Source organism: Furipterus horrens, unplaced genomic scaffold, assembly GCF_987537825.1.
Source record: "Furipterus horrens unplaced genomic scaffold, mFurHor1.1.pri manual_scaffold_5, whole genome shotgun sequence".
Lineage (NCBI taxonomy): Eukaryota > Metazoa > Chordata > Mammalia > Chiroptera > Furipteridae > Furipterus > Furipterus horrens.
Genome location: NW_028327175.1, coordinates 66,497,117 through 66,522,023, shown reverse-complemented (window position 1 = coordinate 66,522,023; position 24,907 = coordinate 66,497,117). Strand labels below are relative to the sequence as shown.

At 31.6% G+C, this 24,907-nt stretch overlaps 1 protein-coding gene across 2 annotated transcripts in view; it reads left to right on the top strand.

Annotated features, from left to right (window-relative positions):
- The window catches only part of CHD1 (chromodomain helicase DNA binding protein 1), an 82,336-nt gene extending 61,355 nt beyond the window's left edge, over nt 1–20,981 (top strand). Inside the window, exons 27-37 of one of the 2 annotated variants that reach the window (XM_090276522.1) lie at nt 113–251; nt 461–611; nt 1,573–1,695; nt 2,723–2,848; nt 3,319–3,591; nt 3,954–4,094; nt 11,693–11,871; nt 16,257–16,353; nt 17,252–17,303; nt 17,807–18,017; nt 19,429–20,981. In XM_090276522.1, the coding sequence (XP_090132648.1) occupies nt 113–251; nt 461–611; nt 1,573–1,695; nt 2,723–2,848; nt 3,319–3,591; nt 3,954–4,094; nt 11,693–11,871; nt 16,257–16,353; nt 17,252–17,303; nt 17,807–18,017; nt 19,429–19,774 (1,838 nt within the window). In that variant the 3' untranslated portion in view covers nt 19,775–20,981. The remainder of the gene's footprint in view (nt 1–112; nt 252–460; nt 612–1,572; nt 1,696–2,722; nt 2,849–3,318; nt 3,592–3,953; nt 4,095–11,692; nt 11,872–16,256; nt 16,354–17,251; nt 17,304–17,806; nt 18,018–19,428) is intronic. The other variant, XM_090276523.1, reaches the window with a different exon arrangement.
- Nucleotides 20,982–24,907: the final 3,926 nt, after the last annotated feature.

Sequence of the window (24,907 nt, the reverse complement as noted above, 5' to 3'; positions counted from 1 at the left end):
TAATATAGGTAAATAAGTAATATTTATTATTATAACTAATAACATGTTCCTTTTTTATTTGGTAGAGTTACATATTTTGTACTTTTATGAACTTTTTTTTTTTTTAATTAAGGTGGTAGACTTGGAAAAGTAAAGGGGCCAACATTCCGAATATCAGGAGTACAGGTGAATGCCAAGCTAGTCATTTCCCATGAAGAAGAATTAATACCATTGCACAAATCCATTCCTTCAGACCCAGAAGAAAGGAAGCAGTGAGTTTATATTTTCCATTGTTAAAATATTTATCATTATGCAATAATCTGGATATGAGTATAGGTTAAAAATGTTTCTTACATCGTTTGCTACTTTGACTCAGATGTTTTAAAACATAAAATAAAGTTCTAATGATTACGTTTTTTTCAGAATTAATTTTTAATACGGCAATTGTAAACTTGACATTTGTTATTAACTTTAATGCTAGGTACACTATCCCATGCCATACAAAGGCAGCTCATTTTGATATAGACTGGGGCAAAGAAGATGATTCCAATTTGTTAATTGGTATATATGAATATGGATATGGAAGCTGGGAAATGATTAAAATGGATCCTGACCTCAGTCTAACACACAAGGTACTTAAATATTTCTTGATTCTGCTGCTCATTAATGTTGACTTTAATTTTATTTTTAAACTCAATTAGAAGTCAGGAAACCAAGGTTCTAGCTAGTTGTGTGATCTTGACTTCTTTAGAGTATATTTTTATGACGGATTGACTTTAAATGATCTCTAAAATTTTGCTTTACCTCCGAAATTAAATTTTTGTTATTAAGACATAGGTTTTTTTTCTTTAGGTTAAAAGTAAATCTCTCATTCCATCATTAACTAGATTAATTCAAGGGCAAAAATGGATTCTGAAATGTTTTTAAATTTTTTAATATCAAACCATACTTAGGATTTTTGGTGATGTGATGTTACCACATTAGGGAAAACCATTGTTTTGCCTAGAATGAAAAACACAGAAGCATTGCCTTATTCTTATCATTTAAGTTACCATGTTATGTTTTAACTTCACAAATAAATGGGAACTTCAGATACTGGTATTTTTGTCATTTGATACTGTGAAGCACAACTTAAATAGTTTAGCTTTCCACTGTAAAATTTTTCTCACAGTTCCTGTTGTGGGTCATCTTCTAGAGAGATGATATTTTGTATTCTGGGAAGTTTTGTATACTTTATAGCTAATATACTTTTATAAGAATACCATAATATTTAATAACACTAGATACTAAATACACTTGTATATTGAAAGAAATTTCTAACTTTACACTGTGTATTCTTATTTTGAATTGAGGGATTTTTTTCTTGTGTATGTATTTAGAATTCTTTCTCAGGGAAACAAAATCTTTGGCTATGGCATAGATATATTTTTTTAAAATGTATTTTGTATTCTGAGTCACTTATTCCTACAGATTTAAAGAATTATAAGTTGTTAGTGAATTATATATTTTTTAAAAAATGAATAACCAATTTTTAGCTTTAAAATTTTCCATGTTACTAATTAAAACAACCTGAAAAACTTAATTGCTTTTTAGATTCTTCCTGATGACCCTGATAAAAAACCACAAGCAAAACAGTTGCAGACACGCGCAGACTACCTCATCAAATTACTTAGTAAAGATCTTGCAAGAAAAGAAGCTCAGAGACTTTCTGGTGCAGTAAGTTAAAATTCAGATGCTTATGAGCAGTTTCCTTTTCAGTAAGATAAGTCTAGTTTACTGATTATGCTGGATCAGCAATTTTCAACCTTTTCCATCTCATAGCACACATAAACTAATTACTAAAATTCTGCAGCACACCAAAAAATACACTTTTTGCTGATCTGACAGAACATGATAGGTATACTTGTGATTCACTCACACTGGACAGCTATTGTTATGTTGGCTGTTGTCATTTTTTAATTTGACAATCTAAGAGAAAAGAGGTCAGTACCCCTGACTAAATAATCAGGTATTACATGTTTTAAAAACTACTGCAGCACACTGGTTGAAAATCACTGCCCTAGACATCATGGTTCATACGCACTTTTAAGAGTATTTTCCTGTAATGTAGCAGCCTTATTTGAGTATGGTAATATTTTATCTTAAATTATCTCAGCATTCCTGTTAACACTGATAAGTCATGTCTTTCAGAAGTGAGATTAGTTTTTTAATTTTTCTAGAATTTGGAGAGAAAGTAAGGCAACTTGTTTAGAATAGAGTGCTTTTTGAGAGGTCAGGTCTCCTTCACTGTGTTATTTGGAGACATTGAAAAGCTTAAGGGACAGCATTAAAGATCATTGAACTTATTTTTGAGAGGTGCCAAACAAGTGGGAAAAAGACACTAAAAGAGAGGAGATTAGAAACTACAGCAACCTTTAAAAGTTTACCTGTGAACACAATGTCATAACTACCTATGTACCATTAAAAATAATTTCTAATGCTATCTCTAGTAGCATTAATTTTAGATGAAGACAATAACATTAGATGGTGAAAAACCCTCCTATTTCTCTCTAGTTCTACTTCGAATTCCTTTTGTATTGAGCTATATGACCTTCATTGACTTTCTAAGCTTGGTATAGCTTATTACCAACAGACCAAGGATTGGATAGAAATATGTGTTCCTTTAGCTTTTGATTCAGAATTTAAGAAGGTTTTTATAAATGGAATCTGTGGAGTTGGTTAGAATAAAAATAATTATTTTTAGGGAGGTTCAAAGAGGAGAAAAGCTAGAGCTAAGAAGAATAAAGCAATGAAGAATATAAAAGTGAAAGAGGAAATAAAGAGTGATTCTTCTGCCCTGCCCTCAGAAAAGTCCGATGAAGATGATAAGGTAAGAATGTGTTTTAGGAAAGCAACCTATTATATAGAAAGGAACATGGCATGTTTTGGTATATTTTACATTTGAAATTCTAACTAAAGCCTGAAATTTTACTTTTGGTTCTGAGGGGGGTTTTTTGTTTTTGTTTTTTTTTATAGTTTATTATGTAGTCTCATTTACAGAACAGTATTCTATTCATCTAATACAGTATATATCACTAGAGAGAGAGAGCAAAGGTCCTTCCTTTTCAAACATTTGCCACTTGAATGAAATTCTGTCTCCTTTAATTTTATTATGAATTTTGAATGGGACTGGCTTACATTGGTTGTTTTAAGAAGACATTGCATGTATCATTATTAATGGGATTCTGGGTTATTTCTTTCAGAATCCACATACATGCAATCAATAGCCATGCAAAGAAAAGAAATTAATCTTTGTCAAGATTTGGTTAGTAATACATTGGCCATACTTGCACTTTCCAGGATGAGATCACTTCTGTGAAACATCCAAATAAAAAAATTAAAACAGAAAGAGACAGTGAAGAAAAACCTGAGCCAGATGTTTGTATAAAGAAGGAACCAGAAGAAAAAGGGAAAGCAAAAGAAAAGGAAAATAAAAGAGAACTTAAAAGGGAGATAAAAGAAAAAGAGAATAAGAAAGATATAAAAGAAAAAGATTTTAAAGAAAAAAGAGGAAACAAAGTTAAAGAAGCTATAGAAGCTATACAGAAAGAAAAAGACATAAAGGAAGAAAAGGTATGCAAATCATAATGTAAAATTTAGAAAGTTACACACTCAGTTTGTTTACATTTTAGGAGAATAAATTGCCTATCAGCCCAAATTAGTCTTAATAACTGAGCTCAACACATGTGGGTATCTCACAGAAGAGAAAAATAGGTTTAAATTCTTTTTAAAATTCCTTACCTGTAGGGTAACATAAAAGAGTAGCTTTATTTTTGGTTTGTCCAAACAAAATTGGGGGAAAGTAAAATAGATAAGAATATTAAATGTGAATAAACAATTGTAGACTATAATAGAGTAATTTCTGGAAGTGTTAATCATTTTACCTTTGTTGTTGCTGTGTTTTTGTTTTTGTTTTATTTTCAATTTTTCTTCAGTTGAATGAATCTAAGTCTGACAGCAAGGAAAAATCCAAGAAATCTTCAGTATCAGATGCTCTAGTTCATATCACTGCAAGTGGAGAACCAGTTTCTATATCTGAAGAATCTGAAGAGCTGGATCAGAAGACATTCAGCATTGTAAGTAGTAGACTTTCTGGTTATTAGTAATAATTTTACCATTTAAATTGCAATTTTATTTTTTGGAACTTTTCATTTAGAAATTTACTTGAATTTGCTGGTACTACAATTCAGGTTGGTAAAGAAACATATTTGAAAAGTATCTTAAATTTAGAATCAATTTGGAAAAACTTCTTAATAAATTAAAAACTTGAAGGAGAGGCATTTAGGGACTACTAAGAGTGAACTTTTTTCCTCCCACTGTAGAATTTGTAGAATTTCAAACTTTCAATTCCTGAACCTATATAACTGCTTCTCATCTACAGTGGGGTAGCTTCTTTTCCAGTATTTTAGAAAGCACAATAAAAACAAAGTGAAAATTAAAAATATATATATGCAGAATACAAGCCCTGATGTTTATTACTAGATTCAGTAGACAAAAATTGTCCTGCCAAACTGATAATAAAGGTTTCTAAAATTTCTGTACCTATCCCCTGGACTAGTACAGGTTGATAGACTACAAGTTGAGAAACACTGTTCTAAACTATACTGGTTTTACATGCTACCATATATTTCATCAAAGTAAGGGAGGCTCTATCTTGTCTTTTTCCAGTGGGTTTACTAATTTATTTTAAATTTTTATTTTTCAATTACAGTATACATTCAATATTAGTTTCAAGTGTACAGCATAGTGGTTAAATATTTATGTCACTTACAAAGTGATCCCCTCAGTAAGTCCCCCAGTCCCCCTTCCCATCTGGCAAACATCAGTTTGTTCTCTGTATCAGTGAATTTGCGTTTGTCTTACTTGTTTGTTTGTTTTTTAGATTTCATATGTAAGTGAAATTGTATGGTATTTGTCTTTCTCTGTCCAACCTATTTCACTTAGCTTAATACCCTCTAGGCCCATCCATGCTGTTGCAAATGGTAAAACTTCATTCTTTTTTATGGTTGAGTAATATATGCACCACATCTTTATCCATTCATCTTTTGATTGAAGCATTTACTTCATTTACATTTAAAGTAATTATTCTCTGTTCCTTATTCTCTTGCTGTCTTTTCTTATATGTTGATGACTTTCTGTTGTGTTTGGATTCCTTTCTCTTTATATTTTGTATATCTCCTATAGATTTTTGATTTGTGGTTACCGTGTACTTCATATATGCCAAGCTATGTTTATAGCAGTCTCTTTAAGTTGATGATTGCTTAAGGTTGACCATATTTTATAATCACTGTTATTTTTACTCAGCCCCTCCACATTTATGGTTTTTCATTATTTTTTACTTTTGTGTATGTGTGCTTGTGTGTATTCCTTAATTTCCTTTTGTAATTACGTGTGATCTTCCTATCTTTGCCTTTAACCTTTGTAGTAGCTTTAGTGTTGGTTGATCCACTGCTTTTATTATGTGTTTGCCTTTGTGAGTGAGGATTTTTTTCTTTGTGATATTTTCTTATTCGTGTTTTTCTTTCCTTCTAAGTGAAGTCCCTTTAACATTTCTTTTAACATTGGTCTGGTAGCAATGAATTCCTTCAGCTTTTTCTTGTCTGGAAAGCTCTTTGTCTTTCCTTCAATTTTAAATGATAGCCTTGCTGGGCAGAGTTATCTTGGTTGCAAGTCCTTGCTTTTCATCACTTTGAATAGTTTGTACCAATTGCTTTTGGCCTGCTCACTGGGTTTATTTACTGGTTATAATCAGGAACCCAGAGTGGTCTCAACTGTGAAATTAATTGTTTTATAAATTTTGAGGAAAACTTTATAGTAAGGTTGAAATGTATTACTTATATACAGTTACAATATGCACGGATATATGTAACTCTAGATTCTAAATTTTTCTACACTATTTGGAGCTATTAACATACTTCCCCTGTCACTTGTTAGACTCGGGTCTAATCTTAAATCAGTTTTTATCACTTGCCTCTTTTCTTTGCCCATATTTTCTCCCTTAGCCTTCTGACTTCATATAACTGCTGAAATAGAAAATGGCCAGTTGTGCCCAGTGCATGTATTTTTCTCCATTAACTTTCATAAATGATCTTGTATTACAAAAGAAAAATGGAATAGTTTTAAACATGCACTCTGGAGCTAGACTTTCTTAGCTTGTATGACTAGGATATACTGCTATATATAGTTGACCTTTGAACAGTGCTGGTTTGAACTGTGTAGGTCCAATTATATGTGGATTTTTTTCAGTTGACTCATGTGGTTTAAACCCAACTTGTTCAAGGATTAACTGGTAGCTGGGATTCTGCAGATATAGAAGGCCAATTTAAGTTATACTCTGGTGGTGGGTGTTCCTAACCTCTATGTTGTTCAAGGGTCAAGCATAAATTTTACTTGGGAATAAGTCTGAATATTAAGAAATTCATTGGCTTTTTCTCAGTCTTCCTTTCCCTTGACACCTTTGCCTCATTTGACACCTCTTGATTTTCCTTGTGTCATATTGATTTGTCTTCTTAAATATCAGTATAATTTAGCAATTAAGAACGAGTATGGAGTTTGAGGTCAAATCTGTGTTTGACAGATGTCATTTCATTTTAAGCTTTAATTCTATAAAAATAGTATTGTTAAAATCAAATGAGCAACATTTTTAAAGCAATGCATAGCCTCTGGTACCAAGTAAGTGCTTTACAAATATTAGTTATTGTTCCAAATCCCATCTTCAGACCTTGGCCTTACCATAGATTTTAGTCATCAGTTCCTGTCTTTCTTCCACCTTTATTCAGTCAATGACCAAATCATATTAGCTCTACTACACTAGTTCAGGCTCTCTCTTTCCTGGATTATTTCCATAACTTTATAATTAGGCTCACTGCTTCCACCCTTTGCATCTTACCATACACCCTTCCATACATCAGTTGGTACTCTATACAGGAAGAGTGATAATGACTGTTACAGGCTGAATGGAGTCACCCATGTTAATTTTCTGTTTAAAACTCTCAAATGGCTTTTCCTCTGATGCAGGATAGAAGATTGATAAAAACAATCTAAAAGATGCAGCATCTGCTTTACTCCCCATCATCTCCTCATACTTTCCTCATTCACTTGGCTTCAGCCACTCTAGATTTATACTTTTCCCTTGAACATATCAAATAAGTTTTAGAACATTTATTCTCGCTCTTCTCTCTTCATAATGTCTTACTCCATTTTTTTTTACATATTTGCTCATACCCTTCTCTGAACTCTTGCATAAATTAGAAAGCTCTCTACTGTTTCTGCTTTAGTTTTCTTTATTATAGTTGTCATCATCTAACACACTATGTCTTATTTATTTATTGATGTTCCTCTAGTAGAGTGCAGGTTCCATAAAGGCAGGGTCTTTTTTATTTACTGTCTAGTTTTAAAAGTATAGTCTATGTTTATGCTATTACAGTTGTCCCACTTTTTCTCCCTTTATTCCCTCAACCCAGCCCACCTCTTACTTCATAATCTGTCCCCCCAGTGCTGTCTGTGTCTGTGGGCCGTTCATATATGGTCTTTGACTCATCCCTTCACCTTCCTTCAATCAATGCCCACCTCCCTATTTCCCTCCTACAGCTCTCAGTCTGTTCCCTGATTCTATGCCTCCGGTTCACTTTTGCTCATTTTGGTCATTAAATTCCTTTTATAAGTGAGATTATATGGTATTTGTCTTTACCGAATGGTTTATTTCACTAAGTGTAGTAGTTTCCACTTCCATCCATGCTGTTGCAAAAGTTAGGAATTCCTTCCTTCCTTTCTGCTGCATTATATTCCACTGTAGGTGTACCACAGGTTTTTTTTTAATCCATTCATCTACTCATGGGCAATTTAGCTGTTTCCAAGTCTTGGCTATTATAAATGGTGCTGCTATGAACATGGAGGTGCATAAGTTCTTTTGAATTGGTGTTTCAGGATTCTTTGCGTATATTCCTGGCAGTGGAATTGCTAGGTCAATAGGCAGTTCCCTTTTTAGTTTTCTGAAGAAATTCCATATTGTTTTCCACAGTGGCTGTACCAGTCTGCATTCCCACCAACAGTGCACTAGGGTTCCCTTTTTTCCACACCCTCACCAGCATTTGTTGTTTGTTGATTTGTTGATGATGGCCATCCTGACTGGTGTGAGGTGGTATCTCGTTGTGATTTAATTTGCATTTCTGATGGCTAGTGATGTTGAGTATCTTTTCATATGCCTATGGGCCATCTGTATGTCTTACTTGGAGAAGTGTCTCTTCAGGTCTTTTGCCCATTTTTTAACTGGGTTATTTGTCTTTCTGGTGCCAACTCATTAGTTATTTATATATTTTGGAGATTAAACCTTTGTTTGATAAATCCTTAGCAAGTATATTCTCCCATATAGTTGGTTCCCTTTTCATTTTGATGATGGCTTCTTTAGCTGTGCAGAGCAATTTAATTTGATGTAGTCCCGTTTGTTTATATTTCCTGTATTTCCCTTGCCCTAGGAGATAACATCAGTAAAAAATATTGCTACGCAAGATATCTGAAATTTTTCTGCCTGTGTTTTCCTCTAGGGTTTTTATATCGCGACTTATATTTATGTCTTTCATTCATTTTGAGTTTATTCTGGTGTATGGTATAAGATGGTGGTCTAGTTTTATTTATTTTTTCCCATGTACCATTTCAATTCTCCCAGTACCATTTATTGAAGAAACTATCTTTACTCCATTGTATGTTCTTACCTCCTTTATCAAATATTAATGGACCATAAAGACATGGATTTATTTCTGGTCTCTCTGTTCTGTTCCATTGATCTATATATCTGTTCTTATGCCAGTGCCAGACTGTTTTGATTACAGTAGTATAGTTTGATACCAGGTATTGTGATCCCTCCAAATTTGTTCTTTCTCAAGATTGCTGAGGCTATTTGGGGTCATTTTTGGTTCCACATAAATTTTTGGAATATTTATTCTAGATCTGTGAAACATGCTATTGATATCTTAATAGGAATTGTGTTGAATCTGTAGATTGCTTTGGGCAGCATGGACATTTTAGTGATGTTAATTCTTCCAGTCCATGAACATGGTATATATGCTTCCACTTATTCGTATCTTCCTCGGTTTTTTTCTTCGATGTCCTTTAGCGTTTTGAGTACAGGTCTTTTATCTCCTTGGTTAAATTTATCCCTAGGTACTGTATTTTATTTGTTGGAGTAGTAAATGGGATTGTCTTCTTAGTTTCTCTTTCTGATAATTCATTGTTGATGTATAAAAATGCCATTGATTTAAAAATAGTGACTTTGTATCCTGCTACTTCGCCAAATTCATTTATTGGGTCTAGTGGTTTTTGGGTTGAGCCTGTAGGGATTTCTATGTATAATAGCATGTCATCTGTGAATGATGATAGCTTTATGTCCTCTTTTTTCAATTTGGATACCTTTTATTTCTTCTTGTTTGATTGCTGAGACTAGGACTTCCAGTACTGTGTTGAATAAGAGTGTTGATAGCAGACACCCCTGACTTGTTCCTGACCTTGGGGGAAGTGCTTTTTGTTTTTCCCATTGAGTATGATGTTGGCATTAGGTTTTCCATATATGACCTTTATTATGTTAAGATATGCTCCCTCTATCCCCACGTTGCTGAGTGTTTTTATCATAAATGGATTTTATCAAATGTTTTTTCTGCATCCATTGATATGATCATGGATTTTTGTCTTTCATTTTGTGTATGTGTTGTATCATGTTTATTAATGTGCAAATATTGTACCATTCTTGCATCCCAAGAATAAAATCCACTTGATCATGGTGTATGATCTTTTTGATGTATTGCTGTATCTAGTTTGCTAATATTTTGTTGAGGATTTAAGCATCTGTGTTCATCAGGGATATTGACCTGTGATTTTCTTTCTTTGCTGTGTCGTAACCCAGTTTTAGAATTAGGATAATACTGGCCTTGTAAAAAGAGTTTGTAAGTCTTCCCTCTTCTTGAATTTTTTGGAGTAGTTTGGGAAAGATAGGTACTAGTTTTTTGAATGATTGGTAAAATTCTCTTGTGAAGCTATTTGCTCCAAAGTTTTTGTATGCTGGGAGTTTTTTGATTACTCCTTCAATTTCACTAGTTATTCAGGTTTTCTGCTTTTTGATGCAGTTTTGGAATGTTGTATTTTCTAGAAATTTGTTCATTTTGCTCAAGTTGTCCAATTTCTTGGCATATAACTGTTCATAGTAATTTCTTAGAATCCTTTGTATTTCTGTGGTATCAGTTGTTACTTCTTCTTTTTGTTTCTGATTGTTTATTTGGGTTCTCTCTCTCTGTGTTTTTTTTTTTTTTTCCTTGATGAGTCTGGTTAAAGGTTTGTCAGTTTCGTTTATCTTTTCAAAGAACCAGCTCCTGGATTCATTGATCTCTTGAATTGCTTTTTTAGTCTCTATGTCATTTATTTCTGCTCTGATTTTTATTATTTCCTTCCTCCGTTTACTGTTCTTTTTCTTAGGTATAGAACATTGCCTAGAACATAGTATACACTGAACTTCTATATATGGAATAAATAATTTTCTAATAGATTATAGACTATAAAAATTGAACAAGAAACAAGAAATGTAGAGAATAGATATGAGTAATTGTAACAATTAGGATATTAAAGATTTTTCCTGTTTAAAAAAAGGCATCAGGCCTTGCTGAGTTCTAATTTTAACTAAGGAATACAAAATTCCAATGCTATTTAAATTATTCCTGATAAAAAAGGGAAAAATTCCAAAATGATTTGGACAAAAAGGTCAATAAAACAGTAAACTACTCAGAAACAAATTCACACATATATTCACATTTAATTTTTATAATAAGAATGGCCCTGCCCGGCAGTGATGTGAGGATATCTTTTTAAAAATAAATGGTGTTGGATCAACTAAATATGTTGTCTGTAGTTAATTCATCCTTTTTATTCCTTGAATTAACCCAAATTGCTACTATAATTTTTAATTGTAATATTGTTTTGCATTTTACATATAAAAAAAATTTATCCACAATTTACTTTTCTAGTAATATTTTCATCTGGTTTTGATATAGGTTATAGTTTTTTATTATACAGATTGGAATTTAGCTGAATCATACAGTTTTTAATATTGTCCTTTTGTCATCATGTCAAGTGAAAAAGTTGGTTTCTATCAACCACCCCCAACTCACTGACCACCAAAAATATTATAATAATAAAATTCATCATTAACGCCTTTGTTTTGTCCCAAAGGTTTAGAGGACCTCACAATTTATACTTGTAGCTATATTGATTTTAATAGCTTTTCCAGTTTGTTATAGAAAGCTCCTTATTTTTTAATATTTTATTCTATTATAGTGAATATAGGATATTAAGTTATATTCTGAAATATTTTATTATCTTTTAACATTCTGTATTTAAGACTGCTTAGAATGTTGTGTTACAGTGTAAAAAGTACAATTTTTTTAGAAGTTAAGTGAAATACAAAGTTTTTACTTACACAAAGACTGATTTCAAATGTTAATGAAAGCCTTACATTCCAAAGAGAATCTGAGGGGGAAATCCCTGATATTTAAGAGCTATGAGGTGAGATTTAATGCTTATTTTAGCATCAAACAATGCTATGTGTACTAATGTAAATATTATTGGAAGGAGACCTTTTTTGAATTCATATTTTTAATACATGTATTTATGTTCTTATTTTCCCCTTTTAAAGTGTAAAGAAAGAATGAGGCCTGTCAAAGCAGCTTTGAAACAACTTGATCGGCCTGAAAAAGGCCTTTCAGAAAGAGAACAACTAGAGCATACTAGACAATGTTTAATAAAAATTGGAGACCATATCACAGAATGTCTGAAGGAGTATACAAATCCTGAACAAATCAAACAGTGGAGAAAGTAAGTGATGTACTTTTCAGGAAATGTTAAATTTGTGATTATGTAACCATCTATTTGTCTCCTATAGCAATTTATTTTTCTACTTTTGAAATTTAGTAATTATGTTTAGAGAGGTAACTTGAGAATGATTGTTTTTAATATTTTTTATTTAAAGCTTTTTTATTCATGAGTGATTACTTAATTATGATAATCACAGTTGGTATCTCTGCCTTTAAATAAATAATGAAAGCTGTTTCATTAAAATTTAGATTGTGTTTTATTTTTTAAAAGTCACAATTCACCAAATTATTCTCAGTAATATATTTAGAAATTGGTGTGCCAGTTAGATACAGTTGTTGTTACATACAATTAGCAATTCATCTTTTAGGTGTGAGTATGAAACCTTGTAAAAATTAATATCCTCAAACAATGTAAAACGCAGAATTCTGTTTTCCCCTTTATTATAGAAGTATATCAATACAATTGTAACTAAACTGCTATACTAGTTTACAAATCACTTATGTTTACCAGATCCAGATAAGTGTTAAACCAAACTGTTACACAGTTTTGGGAAAAATAAAATAAAATTAACAGAAACCAGTCCCTGATACCAGTTTATTAGTCTACTGATTTCTTTGCTATATGCAGTGCAGCTACCCATCAAAAACAAAACAAAAAATACTATAATAACATTTCTGGAGGCATAATTATGATTAATATTAAATTTTTTAAAAATTCTACACTTGTTTTTTTCTCTTTAAATTCTATCAGGACTCATTTTAGAGAGAGGAGATAGGAAGTTGATTGTGGTTACTAGGCTTTTAAAAACAAATGGAACTACTATCATGTCTAAAGAAACTAAAGCCATGCCTGGACAATAATAATAGCCTGAAGTCATGTGCCTATAATGTCAAAGAATATTCACGAGATTTGGCATCAGAAGATGTGCTCAGTCCCCAAGGTGGCTAATTTTAGTCTTTGACCTTGAACAGTTACCAGTATCTCTGAGCCCCCTGGTATTATCATCTGTGAAATGATAACATCTGTATTTGAAGCCCTTTATAAATTTTAAGGCACTATGTATTTTCCACTTATTAAAGGATTATGATAAGATGTATTATGAGGAATGGGAGAGAATAATCCTGAAGTACTACATTCATATATTCTGACTTAGTCTTTTATTTTGGGTTGAAATATATACTGATTGGAGCTTTAACACTTTTCTTAAATACCATAGAACAGTTATTTCATTCTTTTCAAGTTCTTTCAACTCATTTGGTGATTCCCAAGTCTCAGAACTAGAGATAAAATTAGGAAAATAAAGGCAATGTAGTGAATTATTTTTAAAGCTAAATTTAGTTAATTTAAAGGATTATATTAAACGTCTTCCCTACTCTTTAGTGTAAAAGAGCTTGGTTTCTATCTGAAACTATTTTATTGTGTATTACATACCACTTTTTTAAAACTTAGTTTAAGTTTTTGAGGTTATAAAGAGAGAGAAAATCTATTTTACCATGTTAGAAAGATGAGAGGTAAACATCTTGGTGAAAATATATTGTGATTAATACAAATACATGCTATTTTGGATTTAGTTTACTAGGAGAAGGGGTTACGGTAAGGGAAGAAAACCTCTAAAACCAAAGAGGTGAGTAGCCAGGAGGTTTATTTTTTCATGTTCGTCTTTACCTCCAAAGGTTTGATCTCTCTTTTCACATGGCTGGGCAACTTACCTTTTAGTTTTCCCCCACTTAGTTTTTGTCTACCATGGCTTCATTGATAGTTATATGGGGTAGTGTAGTCTAGGGAGTACTTCTCAATTTTTTGGATCATTTCTTTCCTATCCCCATTGTCTGGTAAAACTCTCCATTGGTAAAAGAACTTAGACTTTGTGAAAAAGCAAAACAGAACCTTCTTGCTATATATTGGGCTATTTAGTATATTAATTTGCAAAACTCAGCAACTGTAAACCTAAAAATTATGCATTTTATTTTATGTATATTATAATTTTATAAGAAAATAAACAGGTATCAAATAGTTAAGGATACACATGCTGAAGTATTTAGAAGGAAAATACTAACACCTGAATTTTTCTTTGACATGCAAACAAAAATTACATGGATTGACAGAAGGATGGATATATGAAATGATATGTCATGAAGCAAGCATAGTAAAATGTTAACACTAGTGTCTAGGTATTAGGTATATGGGTGACCATTGTAAAATTCTTTTATCTTTGATCTATGTTTGAAAATTTTCATGATGTAAAAAATTAAGAAACAAAACTTTCTGTATATGTATTGTGAAAATGTTCCACTGGTTTAAAAAAGCCTGATAATATTAGTCTTTATGCCTTAATATGCTGCAATTTATATCAACACCCTGATTTTATGGGCTTTAAAGTACCACTATAGAAGCAAATTTTGAGAGTATTATGTATATATATATGTCCATTAAATATGAGAATATAGGTGACTGCTCTTTAAATGACAGTGCGATTTTACAGTCTTGTTTTTATAAAAGTATAGGCAAAAACATTGATGAAGAGTAAGTATCATTATATGCTTCAGTGAAGCAAACAACCTTCACAAAATAAATTTATAATACTAATGGTAATTTATATAATTAATGAAACGGAAACACTGAAAAAGCCACAACTGATAAAAGAACACTGATAAGGATTCCTCTAGGACAGTTACCAAATACCCACCTTTGTATGCACATGTGCTGGGATAATTTTGCAGTTATACATAACTCTCACAGACTTACGCATTTCAAAATTTACTAACACCTAGCAATTTTTTAGTAATGTATTAGCCAGCAGCTATTCCTACATGTCGATGTCCAAAATCACAAGGCTGGGAATTACTTATCTTAGTGGAAAGTAAATTAAGAGCCCTGTCTTCTAGCTTTACTCATGCTGTATGAGTTTAGGCAAGTCATTTAGCCTCTTTCCTTCATTTGCTTGTTTATTTAAAAAATAAATATATTTACTATGCCTACCTAAATGTTATTTGTGAAATTAAATAATGAAAAGAGCTTTGAAATTACAAAAACTGTATAAAGTACCTATTATCAATAGTATCTCATTCCAGGCTTTATAACTTAATGTGTGCATTATAGTGATTAGCAGTAGATGCTTGATATTTGAAATCTGTGTCAGCCATTTAGAAATTTTCAAAGTAAGTGCTTGTATGTAATTTCTTTCATAAAATAGAATAAAAAGTTATTTTCCAGTTGAGAATTTTTACTTTCTCAGATTTTATCCATTCCATCAATGTCACTAGAAGATGGCTTTCTTTTGGGTAGTTGCTATTCATACAAAAAGGGTTTTTGTTTTTGTTTTTTTTAATTCCTTAAAATTGATTCATTCATTAAAGATGTTTATGTTGAGTAATTGCTAAACTCTATTATTGGCTAATTAGTGTATCTCTACCTTGTTTAAATAAGCAAGATTCAGAATCATACTTAAAAATACCTACTGAAAAATATTTAAGAAAATCGTGAATATATGAAACTGTAACTACTTCAGTGATAGCAGATAGACTTCAACTTGGGTGTCACTGATTATGAGTGGCTGTTGAGGAAGGTGTACTGAAAAGTGTTCATAGGCTGTATCTGAATTTATCATGAAAGAGTACTATGATCAGTTACTAATTCTTGCCTTGGGATGGGAATAGAGGCCTAAAGACACCATGCTATCCATGGCTTATAGTGTCTGCTTATGTTATTCTCATCACTATTACATCAGAATTGTAAAATGACAGTTTTTAAGTGCATTATTGGGGACCCTCTTTTCACAAGCTGGTATTACTGATGTTATATTTACTCAAATTAATAACATAGCTTGTTCCTTTTATAACTTATCTGAGTCATATTATGAGTCCTTTCTTGATCTGTACATTTACATCTCTAATTTCAAATTAGGATTGATTACTACTTTTCACTCCAAAAATTATAAAAATAAAGGGATTTGGAAGAGAAGTAAAACCTAATGTTTAGTTTCATTTAGAGTTATCCATATATGAATAACTTGAATAACTAGTAGTAACTAGTAATAATCTTCTAGTGTTTATTTTTTTTTCCTTTTATTTTTTGGTTTTTCAATTACAGTTGTCCCATTTTTCCCCCATTGCTCCCCCCACCCAACCCACCCCTTCTCCCACAATCATATCCCTCCCTGTTGTCCATGTCCATGAGTCATTTATACACGTTCCTTGACTAGACCCTTCCCTTACTCATCCCCCTTCTCTCCCTCTCTTCTAGTGTTTTAAAATACACTAGCAATAATCTTCTTAGACTGTATTCTATAGAGGATAAAGTATGTGTGTATATATGTTTCTTTCTAGAGGCAATTATGAAAAAGCTAAATATTTCCCACCAGATTAATTTGCCTTTTCTTATTCTAGAAACCTGTGGATTTTCGTATCTAAGTTTACTGAGTTTGATGCAAGAAAATTGCATAAGTTATATAAGCATGCTATTAAAAAACGGCAGGAATCTCAGGTAAATTAGTGCATCATTTTTTTCTTATTTATGTTACTAAAACTGAGACAGTCTTCCTTAGAAAAGAATTCAGTTAATGTAGAAAAATTAGTGAACAAGAAAAAAAAATATTAGCGTAGTCTAAAAGTATCTCTTCCAAGATGTTTATTAATTACCAAGAAAAACAGTAACTTTTAGAAAAGAAACCTCCCTGACATCACCATAAATAAGCGACCATGGTTAACATTACCAGTGTAATCGTGACATCATGAGCCACATGATATGATGCACTGAGAAAGGTACATCATTTGTGTGCTTTGCATAAGCTCAAGTCTAATCACAAAAGATCAGACAAACCACAGTTGAGAGATACTCTACACAATTAACTATCTAGTAGTCTTGAGAAGTGTTCAGATAATGGAAGACAAGAAAAATTTAAGGAGCTGCCCCACATTGAAGGAAGTAAGACATGAAAACTAAGTGTTAAATTGAGTTCCAGATTGGATCCTGGAGCAGAAAAATAATCTTAGTGGAAAAATGTGAAATCTGAATGACGTATATTGTTCAGTTAATAGTGTTGTACCAGTCTTAACTACTTAGTTTTGATCATTATGTCATGGTTATATAAGATACTAACATTAGGAGAAGCTGGAAGAAGGCATATGGAAATCTTTGATATGATTTTGCAGCTTTTCTGTTAAATCTAAAATTATTTTAAAGTGAAATATTTTAATAAGTCATAAGACAAATATTTTATGTTTTAAAAAAGATATCTGCAAATGCTGCACTTACACGTTCTAATATCTTATGTAAGGACTTCTTTCAGCCTTGAGATTTCTTTTTAGGGTTTTTTTTCCCCCTGTTTTATAAGGGTTTTGATGCCATTTATAAGATTCTTACATATGTGCATTTATTTTAGCAAAATAATGACCAGAACAGCAACTTGAATGCTCAAGTGATTAGAAATCCAGGTAAGTACCAATATTGTTTTGAAAAGTAAAGTTAAAAATTGTTTTCCTTTTGGGGGGTTGTTTTAGATAATACTTACATTATTATAATCAGTCTGTTATCTTAAATAATAATCCTTTTTTGCTTATTATTAACTTTTCCTAAGTCACCTTTTACCAGTTTGTAAAAATTATAAAATAATTATTAAAATGATAGTTAAAATGATAAATTTAGAATGTAATAATTATTTTTTTCTGTACAAGAATCACAAAAATATAGTCTGTCTCAGAAGGAAATATTTCAGTTTTGATTTTTCACATTTCAGAATAAAGTGACCCTTGTTTAATTCTTAGTACTGCTTTAATGGACTATTTCTACATGCTTTAACTACCTATATTTGGGAACTGATTTTCTTTAGCTGGACTTAAAGCAGGAATTGTTGTAATCTAGCAGCAAAGTTACATTTTTTACCATGTATTTTTTGAAAGTCATGAATAAAAGTTTTGTTTTTTTTTTAATTTAACAGATGTAGAAAGATTGAAAGAGAATACAAATCATGATGATAGCAGCAGGGACAGTTATTCTTCTGATAGACACTTATCTCAGTATCATGATCATCATAAAGACCGACATCAGGGAGATTCTTACAAAAAGAGTGACTCCAGAAAAAGACCCTATTCTTCTTTTAGTAATGGCAAAGAGCATCGTGATTGGGATCACTACAAGCAAGACAGCAGGTAAATTTGGCAATCAAGTTTTAAGTTTTGCTTATTCATGTTTTTCTTTTTTATTTTATTTACTGTATTTGACCTTATTAGCCTCTTCAAACTTTAAGTAATCAAGCAAGCCTTATGTGAGATAAAGATGTGTGTTTATAAATAAGAAAAATAGGAATTCTAGAGCATTTTTGTTAATGTTAAGAACTGTTTAAAATTACAAATTTAAGATCAAAGTGCAATAAGAGACGAAAATGTAGGGAGTTCAATAACTAAGTCATGGGGTTCATTGTTGGTTTTGGAGAAGGTTGGCTCAAAAACTTCAAAATAAAATAGGGTAAAATAAAAGCTTGATGAAATATGGATGAAATTTGATAAAGGAAATTCTTTCTTCCATTCCGTAAAAAGAACTCATGGGAGAAAATTTATGTGAATACATTTTATTCCAGTTGAATTTAGTCACAGCATCTAGAATGGTCCTGAAATCAGTATGTTTTCTTTGTTTCTTTGGGTTTTTTGTTTTTTGTTTTGTTTTGTTTTTTTGAAGTCTTTAAACAGCCTGAATATAATACAACATAATACATTTTATTCCTTTATTGATAAAGGAATATTTTCACTAGGTAATTTTGCAAGCAAAATAAAAATAAAGATAAGAAATTAGAAGATTTTCTTTGTATTTTAATTGTGCTCACTGCAATAATTATTTCTCTTCGAGAAGCATTGTTACATACATTAAATTTAGACTGGCTCTTAAATTAGAGAAGGTCACAAAATGGAAATAAAAAGCTGTATTTGTAGTAGTAAATATTTCAATATATTTTATTTGAAAAGCGGAAAGATTTTAAAGATGACTTCTCCTAAACTGCCATAATTATTAATTTTTTAGCAAACTGCCACATTTATGTATGAAGCATTGCAATAATGACTCATGTGTAATTAAACATAAGGAAAGCTTTTAAAAGGCATCAGTAAACCAATGAAAATTGTCTTTAACAAATTATTTCATAGACTGCATTTTAGAGGGGTTATTCTTCCTGCTTACAGGCTTATAATAAAGCTCTGATTTAAAGTGTATTCTAGTCTAGATAGTTGTAGTTATCTTAATTTCAGCTTCCAGATAATTAAGATGCATTACAAATGATGCATGAATAAAAACTAGCAACCAATATAAAATGAGCATGTTAAATTAGATGCTATCTGAGGTGGTCTGAATGGTTCACTTTGCTTTTATGAATTAAATAATTTTTCAAAGGCATACAGAGGTATTTCCAGCGATTTTTAAGCTTATGAAGTTCTATAATGAAACACTGAACTTGTGTACAATTAAAAGTATGCTTTAAAGTATTTTTGTTTTATTTTAATAAGATATTATTTATTTGGAGACCTTTAATTTGCATTATTAATTTAAAATTCCTAATTTCTCTTTTGTTAGATATTACAGTGATAGAGAGAAACACAGAAAACTGGATGATCACAGGAGTCGAGACCACAGGTCAAATTTGGAAGGAAGTTTAAAAGATAGATCTCATTCAGATCATCGTTCTCATTCAGATCATCGCTCTCATTCAGATCATCGTTCAGGTTCTGAATATACACATCATAAATCTTCCAGGGACTATAGGTATCACTCAGATTGGCAAATGGACCACAGAGCTTCCAGTAGTGGGCCTAGATCACCACTAGATCAGAGGTCTCCCTATGGCTCCAGATCTCCATTTGAACACTCAATTGAACACAAAAATACACCTGAGCATACCTGGAGTAATCGGAAAACATAACAAAAACTGATGTATTGTCTTTCTGGACTTTTGTTTTAGCCATATATCATAAACCAACACAGTAATTGCCTTACATGACTTGAAAGATATAAACAGATCTTCTATCAGTAGCAGTATTGTTACTTCTTTCCAGGATGCAAGGTCTATTATCCCAACAGAAGAGAAAATATTTTTATATTTAAGGATTATGCTGCACTGTACTACAAATATTGTAGTACTTTTTTTTTTTTCTTTTTTAAAGAAATGGAAAATGTTTACTATTACAGGGACCTCAACACTGCCCTTCCATATAGGCTGGATAAAACTGTTTTTAAGTCAGTGATTTTAGACTGACCTCCATTTAAATTATGTTTGTATATGAACTTTACTCTGTCCTGTGATCATGTTTCAGGAAGGAATGAAAGAGAGTTCTTTTCTTAATAAAGAAAAAACACTCAAGGATTTTGTTCACTTTCCAAAGCTACTTGTTTACATTGTACACTGCGACCACCTTGCCGCTTTTCATCACAAGCTTGAATATTTAAATTCTGTACTTATATCTGTAAAATAGCCAGGAACTTCCTGTTTGTGATCTATTATTATGCCTTTTTACATACACAAAAAAAATTGACTGTAAATTATTGTAAATAGATTAAATGAGCTTTCCTTACTTCCTTCCCTTTCTCAGGCTTTTTTTGACTGTTCCTTTCCCTACCAACTCAGGCCTTCTTGTTGTTTTTAAAAAAAAAAAAAAAAATCGGTGTAATAACACTTTTTAATGATTTGTCTTGATGGAATCATTGTTTAGAATGTAAAAAATGGGGAAAGGGGCCACTTAATTCCATTAGTCCTCTTTTTATATTGACTTTTATTAGATACATGTTATTTCTTTCCTTTTTCTTTTTTCTTTTTCTTTGCTCAATGTTGTGTTTGTAGTAACAGAATACTGAGATAATGTAAGATCTAAACTGCATGCTCTGGAAACCTTATTTTCAGATGCATTTGGTTTAAAAAGGTAGGTGTATGAACACTTTCAGAATCCAAAATGGCCAAAAGTTATTGTAAATCTATTTGTTTTCCCTTCTCATGTGGGCAATAATGTCAAATGTGCTATGCAGCCAGGTAACATTTTAGATAAACTTGATTGACTTTTAATATAAACTGTTACAATGCACACTGATTGTATATAAAAACCTTATATATGACAAATTAAATTTAAGAAAAAGGATATGTGGGCTCCTGTAATTTTCTGCTGCATTTTTATTCCCTCAAGCACTTAACTTTTTTTTAAGTAGTAACATTCAGCTGCCAGAAAAGAGGATATTTTGATAAGCAGTTGAATATAGTTAATGTGTAGCACTACAACTAAATCTATTTTGAAGACTATGTGAATCTGTAAAGATAATTTAGATCAGAAATTTTTGTTTGACTCTGGTTTTCTGCTGATATTATTTTAGAATGCTTTATATTTATTCACAGATTTTTTATTTGTTATATTCAGTGGGAATTTTTGACTCATGTAGCATACATTCATTCTTGGATGTGTGCTGTGATGTAACAAATTTGAATCTTAACTTTGACAAATATATTGATATATTACAATAATATTCTTAAATGTGTCCCTATTGATTTAGCTGTGGGAGCATTCTACAGAAGTTTGTTCATAGATGTATTTTTAAATATTTTCTTGTTATCCAGTTAAGTCTAAAATTTACACTTTGGGTACAAAACAAAGCTTTCTTTCCTTTTTTTTTCAAAGCAGTGATCCTTCTTTTAGATAGTTACCCTGAAGAACAATGATATGTTTTATTCTGGTATATCAGATAACATGAAGAATAATTCAGTTTTTAAATATCTTATTTATAATTAAATATAAAAGTAATAAAAACAATTTAGCGCCAGTACACATTTTATAACCTTTTTAACTTTGTACCACATTTACTATAAATGATGATTTTATTCCACAGGATAGCACTGAATAAAAAAGAAATGCTTTTTTATTAACATAACAAATCAGGGTCGGCATTTTTAATCCATCACTTTGTAGCTAGGACATTTGCATTATATACTATTGTGCAGATTTCATAAAATAACAGTATTACATTTTTTTAGACAATGGAATGGACTCTTAACTTTCTTAACAATTCTACATTTAGTTGAATATTTCAGTCAACTATTAGATGAGTTGAACGAAATCTAAAACTGTAACATTAATTGATAGAGAAGATGTTCATTATTTGTAAGAAGTAGCAATTACATAGAAAAGGAATAAGCCATAAATTTATTAAAACACAATGGAGAAGAACAGTACAAAGATATAACAGAGAACATTATAAAATATACTTAATTTTTGTCTGACATGCTCATTCTGCTTTGCATTTTTATCCATTTGTGTTTAATTTTTCAAGATGAGAGATTATGCATAGTACTGTACCAATTAACCCTCCACTTTCATAATATACAATAAATGATTCTTACTAAAAACAATGGCCTGTTTGCTTCTAAAGAAAATATTTTTATTTAGGATATGTTAGAAAATAATATTTAGACTGGAAAGCTGTGGAAAGAGTGTGAATGATTTCTTCATTAATTTCAGAGTGAGTGGCTTAGTAAAATTAGAACCTTTTCAGTTGTGTACAATATAGTAGGCTACATACAATTTATCTTTGTGATTTTTTTGTAGTTAAATAATGAAAGGATTATGTAGATTTTATGCTTATTTACACTTCATTTTCTTGAGATTTATCAAGAATATGCACTAGGGATAAATGACATAATTCTTATCTTGGCACTGTGTTTCTGCTTCTGACTAGAAAATGATCTTTGGGCCATAAATATTGTAGCTCTATCACTGACAGTTTTGTTGGGGAAAGGGATGGAAAAGCAACTATTTATGGGATTTTTGTTTTTTTTAAGACTTCATCTGAAATATAAATGTGAACTGGCAATGTGGCTTAATTGTTAAAACTTTGAGTACTTTATTAGCAAATAATGCAAAATATAATTTAAAGTATTTCTGAATTGATATATTTAAGATATTAATATAGATACTATACTGCTATCAAACAGACTCAATTAAAAATACAAACAATTATTGAATGCTTGTATAAGTGGAGGCTAACCAGGCAATAGTGCAAATGTCAAAACTTAAAATTTGTAAGGCATCATATTTTAAGTATTTAAAAGAAAACTAAATTGGAATTACGTTTTCTTCAGGCAATGACTAGTGGCTTTGTAAAGTGCTTTATGCGTTTTGTTTTTTTAAATCTAGGTTGATTTTTCTTTACAGAAAATATTTGGATTCTTTTAAAGAAAGACCTAGGGATAGGAAATAGTAGCTATATTAAAGAATGAATGTTAAGAATGAAAGTAGCTATGTTACTTGGTATAGTAGGATTAAAAAAATAATAAATTTCTAGGTTTTTCCAAGTTTCTATATAAATTCTCCAATGAGGCTTCATGTTCCAGACCTCTATCCTAAAACACTATCAGCCACCTTGTCCTTTAGTTTAAAAAAGAAACACCCACCCAGACCTTTATCTGAAACAGGATTGTTAGTTTAAACTTCCAAATGAATGAGATACTTTAAAATCCATGTCCCACGCTACATGAGTCTTGATTTAAATATTGAAGAGGTGTAAGCATCTCAAAAACAACAATACCAGCTGATAATTATTTTATTAAATGAGCTAAGTATTGGTTGCATTGTTGATATACATGTTTGATAGAAATGTGGGTTGCATTGTAATTTTATTACTGTAGGCTACTACTGTTAGTTTTCACATGTAGAATGAGCTGTGGAATTGAACTGACACTTATTTGTTTTTTCCTCTTTTTAAATCTTTGCTTCTTTGTCTTTGGTGTTCTGTGGTAGCACTAAGTGAGTCTAAGTGTAGTTTTACTTTCTTTTCAGGTTTTGCCTCAACCTATTTTTAATTTCTGGAAGTCCTATGGTATTGCTATCATATGACTTTTAATTTCTTCTGTTTCAACAGTTTTACTTTTGGTTTTTTTTTTTTTTTTTTTCTCTTCTCTTTCCATGTCTGTGGAGTAGAATTTTCAGCATCTCCATTTAAATATCTAATAGGTAGCTAATCTTAAAATGTGTAAAACCAGGCTCAGCCCTTCCCCATTAATGACTTTTTTAAAAATTTCAGTATTCCATAGTCTTTGATAAATGAATGCACTCCTGTTTCAGAGCTCTCACCCATCGCACTTTCCCACTAGCTATTTCTGTTCTTTTCCTCTCATTCATGCTGCTTCCATTGCTCTTCTTAGAATACACCAAAGAATACTTCTGGGTCTTTACAGTGTTGTTCCCGCTATAAGAATGCTTTCAGCTCATACCATCTCAAGTCTACAAATTAGTACCTTGCCCCTATCGTCTTTTATTGTTGTTTTATTTTGTTGGGACAAAAATCTATTTGAATTAGGCAACACCAAATCAGAGTGATTTAGGTGTGCTCCACCAACAGGAGCTCAGGGAGAAACTTTTATAGAGAAAAGGCCAAAGCAAATCAAGGAGATTGCTTGCCAATAGCTTAAAGGCTAGGTGGCTGTTTGTGATTGCTTGTCCTTAGTGCACAGGTGTAACCTTGAAGCATTTATAGGCTCAGATTTGGGTTTGCTTACATTAGCTGCCATGGCATTGGAGCCACTCAGTCTAACGGCCTACTTATTTAACAATTCTGGGTTAAAAGGGCTCTGCCATGGCCACTGTAATTAAAGATTATCTTTGGTAGAATTAACCTGCTTGTTTAGACTTAAAATAGATTTTTTTTTTCACCTGAGGCCTCACATAAGACCCAGTTCAGCTTAAGTCAGACCCAGTTCAACCCCGCACCCAGTCCGACTCCAGCCAGTTTCTGGATCCGATGGGGGAAAAAATGCTCAGATGAAGCCTGAAAGCTCATAATGCAAAAGCAGAGCTAGGGTCCAAACTTCAAGGACTTACCCACCAACCACTGCCAAAGACAGCGAGCGCAATGTGATCCAGCAGGTACATTTGCTTGGTTGCTCATTGCTCCTGGGGCCGTGGTGGGAGGTGTCTTTGGTTTCCTCTTCTGACACCAGAACTGTTAAAAGATAAGCTGAGGCAAATTAACTTTAAGAGTCTGAGTAAAAACTGAATTAAAAAGAGCAGCGCCAAGCCGG